Below are 6021 nucleotides of genomic sequence, written 5' to 3' on the forward strand. Positions count from 1 at the left end.
GGCGGGACTAGTGTAGATGGGGCATGTTGGTCGGGGTGGGACTAGTGCAGATGGGGCATGTTGGTCGGGGTGGGACTAGTGTAGATGGGGCATGTTGGTCGGGGTGGGACTAGTGTAGCTGGGGCATGTTGGTCGGGGTGGGTCTAGTGTAGATGGGGCATGTTGGTCGGGTGGGACTAGTGTAGATGGGGCATGTTGGTCGGGGTGGGACTAGTGTAGATGGGGCATGTTGGTCGGGGTGGGACTGGTGTAGTTGGGGCATGTTGGTCGGGGTGGGACTAGTGTAGATGGGGCATGTTGATCGGGATGGGACTAGTGTAGATGCGGCATGTTGGTCGGGGTGGGACTAGTGTAGATGGGGCATGTTGGTCGGGGTGGGACTAGTTTAGATGGGGTATGTTGGTGGGGGTGGGACTAGTGTAGAAGGGGCATGTTGCTGCTGCTGCTGCTGTTGCTGCTGCTGCTGTTGTCACCATTAATCCACAGCAGGAGCGGGGATCACTGATGATAAAGTCACATCTGGGATCCTCCAGGTCCGGCTGCAATGCCACCATCCCCCACTGGGAGCAGCACCGGCCTGGTAGCATCAGCAGCGCCACGTACCCGGGTCACGTGACAGCGGGCAGGGTCGCCTCTGACGTCACCGTCCGGTCCGCCCGCGAAGCGTCGGGGTTTAAAGGGGAGGATGGGCGGCCGCTTAAAGGGGAGGGGCAGGGAATCGGCCCAGGGCGGTGACGTTTACACCCAGAGATGTTCACACGACCACACTCAGTCCGCGTCTGGTTCCCTGCAGACTCTGCAGCTGGTTCCGTCCGTCTGCACTGAACTTATTCTCCACCAGCCTGAAACATGTGGAGGAATAAAGAGGAAATAAACAGATGAAACAACGGTGTCAATAACAGGGAATGGGGTTCATATTTCAACAACATTTACAGAACACAATCACAGGGGAAAGAAGCCCGCGGATGGATGGATGGATCCCCTGATATTTGATCACATTAAACAATAACAAACACTCACGAGATCAGCTCCAGACTCGGGAGGGTCAGTATGAGGCGGCGGAGAGCGGGGACACATCGGTCTGTGAGGGATTTGTCTGTCAGGTTCAGCTTCATCAGTGAGGTGTTTGTACTGAGAGCAGAGACGAGATCCTTGACTCCAGAATCTGTGAGACCGACTCTGTCCAGCCTGGAGATGAGAGAGAGTGAGGGTGAGGGACACAGAGCGACAGGAGACGGTGCAAATCCCCAGTGTTTATCGGTGACACAATTACTGATCATATTCATGTTCAGTGTCAGACACCCAGTGAGTGTAAACACAATCTCTCACAGTCTGGGACTTACCGCAGTGTCTGTATTTTACAGTCCGGGTTCCTCAGAGCATCAGACACCAGTTTCACTCCGGGGTCTCCCAGTTTATTCTCACTCCGGTCCAGCTCCGTCACCGTATGGTTTGTACTGAGAGCAGAGACGAGATCCTCGGCTCCAGAATCTGTGAGACCGACACTGTCCAGCCTGGAGATGAGAGAGAGTGAGGGTGAGGGACACAGAGAGACAGGAGACGGTACAAATCCCCAGTGTTTATCAATGACACAATTACTGATCATATTAATGTTCTGTGTCATAGATACATAGAAAATAGGTGCAGGAGGCCATTCAGCCCTTCGAGCCAGCACCGCCATTCAATGTGATCCTGGCTGATCGTCCCCAATCAATAACTAGTGCCAGCCTTCTCCCTGTATCCCTTGATTCTACTAGCCCATAGAGCTCTATCTAACTCAGATCGAGTCAGACACCCAGTGAGTGTAAACACAATCTCTCACACTGGGACCTACCCCAGTCTCTGTATTTTACAGTCCGGGTTCCTCAGAGCATCAGACACCAGTTTCACTCCGGAATCTCCCAGGTCTTCGTTGTCTCCCAGTCTAAACACAAACAGACAGAGTAAGAAACAAACTGATACAAACCCGGGGCTGAGATAGATAACTTCTACCAAACGGATATTTGTGGAAGCACATCAGCACATTATTGAATAAATCTCTGTAGTTGTGGTGTTTGGAGACTTTCACCATTTATTCTCATTCCCCGACCGACGACCGGAAAATGTGGTCGACTCCGGCCTCCCCTCCCATGCAGAGAACGGCTGCAACACGCGTGACCTGGGGGAGGGGGGAAGGGGTCGACCACTGGTGACCTGGGGGACGGAGTCAACCACTGGTGACCTGGGGGAGGGGGGGAAGGGGTCGACCTCTGGTGACCTGGAGGAGGGGGGGACGGAGTCAACCACTGGTGACCTGGGGGACGGAGTCAACCACTGGTGACCTGGGGGAGGGGGGACGGAGTCAACCACTGGTGTCCTGGGGGCGGAGTCAACCACTGGTGACGTGGGGGAGGGGGGGCGGAGTCAACCACTGGTGACCTGGAGGAGGGGGGGACGGAGTCAACCACTGGTGACCTGGAGGAGGGGGGGACGGAGTCAACCACTGGTGACCTGGGGGAGGGGGGACGGAGTCAACCACTGGTGACCTGGGGGAGGGGGGGACGGAGTCAACCACTGGTGACCTGGGGGAGGGGGGACGGAGTCAACCACTGGTGACCAGGAGGAGGGGGGGACGGAGTCAACCACTGGTGACCTGGGGGAGGGGGGATGGAGTCAACCACAGGTGACCTGGGGGAGGGGGGAACGGAGTCAACCACTGGTGACCTGGGGAGGGGGGACGAAGTCAACCACTGGTGACCTGGGGGAGGGGGGGATGGAGTCAACCACTGGTGACCTGGGGAGGGGGGGACGGAGTCACCCACTGGTGACCTGGGGGGGGGGGGCGGAGTCAACCACTGGTGACCTGGGGGACGGAGTCAACCACTGGTGACCTGGGGGAGGGGGGACGGAGTCAACCACTGGTGACCAGGGGAGGGGGGGACGAAGTCAACCATTGGTGACCTGGGGGAGGGGGGATGCAGTCAACCACTGGTGACCTGGGGGAGGGGGGGACGGAGTCAACCACTGGTGACCTGGGGAGGGGGGGACGGAGTCAACCACTGGTGACCTGGGGGAGGGGGGGATGGAGTCAACCACTGGTGACCTGGGGGAGGGGGGGACGGAGTCAACCATTGGTGACCTGGGGGGGCGGCGGAGTCAACCACTGGTGACCTGGGGGATGGAGTCGACCACTGGTGACCTGGGGGAGGGGGGGGGGAGTCAACCATTGGTGACTTGGAGGTGGGGGGGGGGCGGAGTCAACCACTGGTAACCTGGGGGAGGGGGGACGGAGTCAACCATTGGTGACCTGGGGAGGGGGGACGGAGTCAACCACTGGTAACCTGGGGGAGTGGGGGACGGAGTCAACCACTGGTAACATGGGGGAGGGGGGGACGGAGTCAACCACTGGTGACCTGGGGGAGGGGGGACGGAGTCATCCATTGGTGACCTGGGGGGGGCGGTGGGGCGGAGTCAACCACTGGTGACCTGGGGGATGGAATCGACCACTGGTGACCTGGGGGAGGGGGGGCGGAGTCAACCATTGGTGACTTGGAGGAGGGGGGGACGGAGTCAACCACTGGTAACCTGGGGGAGGGGGGACGGAGTCAACCATTGGTGACCTGGGGAGAGGGGACGGAGTCAACCACTGGTAACCTGGGGGAGTGGGGGACGGAGTCAACCACTGGTAACATGGGGTAGGGGGGGACGGAGTTAACCACTGGTGACCTGGGGGACGGAGTCAACCACTGGTGACCTGGGGGAGGGGCGGAGGAGGTTAAAATAGGAGGGGTTACCCCGAGCACAGTGACGGCCGCTCGGCCCCATAGAAGGGTTGCTGTACTTAGTAACAAAATAGTGGAACAATTTTACAGTTCAGTGTTAGCATCAAACGGACAGTTACCCCAAGTACTGACACTTGTGCAGAGCCGGTCCCAGCCGCTGGAGACCTTCACACTGAATGCGGCAGCTCCATAGATCGAGGTGTTTGATTGTATCACAGGGCCTGATGACATGAGACAGGACCGCACAGTCAATCGGGGTGAGTCCCTGTCCATAGAATGAAAGTGTTTCCGCAGATCCCAGTGTCTGCTGAGCCAGTGCAGGATTCTGAGACTCAAACAGGTAGTGCATCGTGTTCAGGAGCCTCCGTTTATCAGCTTCACTCCCTGTGTTTCCAGCCCGGCGTTTAACCTCCTCCTTCACCCAGTCACTCACTCGGCAGGTGAGTGATGAGGGAATTTACCCAGAAACTCCTCCAGGATCCAAGCTGTCCGTGGGGAGGAGAGACCAGCGACAAAACGGAGAAATACTTCAAATCGCCCGTCTGTCGTGCTGTGGGCTTCAGACAGGAATTTCACGATATCCCCGGGATCTGGTCAGGAATTGTGTGAGTGCGGCTGAATCCTCTCTCTCCAAAAGTTCCATCAGGAACCCGGACAGGAACTGGGAAGGCTGCAGATTGTATTTGATCAAATCTCCATCTGTGAACACAATGTTCTTCTCAGCCACTCCAGTGAAGGCCATCTGACCAACCCTCAGTAACACCTCACGGAAGTTCTCAATCTCACGGCCGTGGTTTTTCAGGATGTTGTAAATAAAGTAGCAATATAGTTGTGTGATGGTCTTGGGAACTCGCTGCGGGCCCCGGTGTGTTTGTGTGAAGAAGGGGCCCAGTGTCAGCACAAGGATCCAGCAGTAGGAGGGGTTGTAGCTCATGGTGTACAGGATCTCGTTCTCCTTCACATGCTTGAAAACAGCTGCTGCCACCGACTGATCTTCAAAATACCTGGTGAAATATTCCTTCCGTTCCTCACCAACAAATCCCAGGATTTCATCCCGGACACTGATCTCTGCCTTTTCCAGTAACTGTAACGCAGTGGGACGGGTGGTCACTAGTACTGAACACCCTGGGAGCAGTTTGTGCTGGATTAAACTGTACACAATGTCAGACACTTCACACCACCACTCGGGATCTGGACACTGGTGCTTAGGTTCGGTATCTCTCCGACTGTCAGCAAAATCAATACTGCCCTTGAATTCATCCAGACCATCAAATATAAACAGCAATCCCTCTGGGTTCTTCCAGACCTCGCCTAGCATATTTCCAAAGTATGGATACTGATCCAGAATCAGTTCCCTCAGGTTTACTCTGCAGTTAATAGTGTTCAAATCCCTGGAATTTGAAACTGAAGACAAACTGGAAGTGTGGGTATATTTTCCCTGTGGCCCAGTCATGAACAATCTTTTGCACCATTGTTGTTTTTCCGATCCCCGCGACTCCGGCTATTGTTGCTGAACTCCCAGATCCGGATTACCTCCGGGTAAAGCTGCTGTGGAACAATTGATCAGTCCTGATTTTTTCCAGTTTTCCCCGGAGACATTCCTCCCTCCACTCTTCATGGTCCCGGCCTCTTGCCAGCAGCTCATGTTCCACCAGTGTCCGATCTCGAACAGTGGAGATGATTGTGAGCTCAGAGTATCGATCTAGCAGCTGGAAATCCTTAACCTTCTCCGACATCAGGATGGTGTTGACGCTCAGTGTTTCAGTCTGTGCCTTCAGTGTTTCCTTGTGTTTCTGTTGAACATCTTGCATAGGAAAAGGCAGATAATGCACACAAGGTTAGGTGGCTCAACTCAAAACTCAACATTCATGATTACAAGAATGAGTTCAATGCCCTTCAATAAAATTGACGGATTTCAGTGGAGTGAGGTAAGCCTGGTTACAGACGTGCAAGATGACACCGAGCCACGGCTGAGAAAATCACCAGCCGATAGTGATATTAACTGCAATGTGAAAGGACAGTTCACTGGTCCCTCCATGCCCTATAGTAGATTCTCCCATGACAAACACACTGTTCCTTATGGGTTTGAACACAGACTTTGAAGAACCCAGTGTTGATCTGCTGGGCACAGACAGGGTAAAGGGCATTGGGTGTTCTGTCAGCGGCACATCTGGAGGGAAATACCCACCAGCTCAGGCAGCACATGTGGGGAGGGGGGATTAGTGTGGGAAGGGAGAGGGTAGAGAGAGAGAGAGGGGGT

General features: G+C 55.4%; 1 protein-coding gene across 1 annotated transcript; it reads right to left on the reverse strand.

Annotated features, from left to right (window-relative positions):
• Positions 1 to 413: 413 nt before the first annotated feature.
• On the reverse strand, positions 414 to 4200 carry LOC116970363 (NACHT, LRR and PYD domains-containing protein 3-like). Its single transcript, XM_033017026.1, has 5 exons — positions 3881 to 4200; positions 1835 to 1924; positions 1344 to 1514; positions 1021 to 1188; positions 414 to 842 (listed from the first exon to the last, which is right to left on the reverse strand). The coding sequence occupies exons 1-5, from the start codon at positions 4108 to 4110 to the stop codon at positions 755 to 757; spliced, it is 747 nt and encodes a 248-aa protein (XP_032872917.1). The 5' UTR covers positions 4111 to 4200; the 3' UTR covers positions 414 to 754.
• Between the last annotated feature and the right edge of the window lie 1821 nt (positions 4201 to 6021).

This window comes from Amblyraja radiata, unplaced genomic scaffold (assembly GCF_010909765.2).
Source record: "Amblyraja radiata isolate CabotCenter1 unplaced genomic scaffold, sAmbRad1.1.pri scaffold_796_ctg1, whole genome shotgun sequence".
NCBI classification, from domain to species: domain Eukaryota; kingdom Metazoa; phylum Chordata; class Chondrichthyes; order Rajiformes; family Rajidae; genus Amblyraja; species Amblyraja radiata.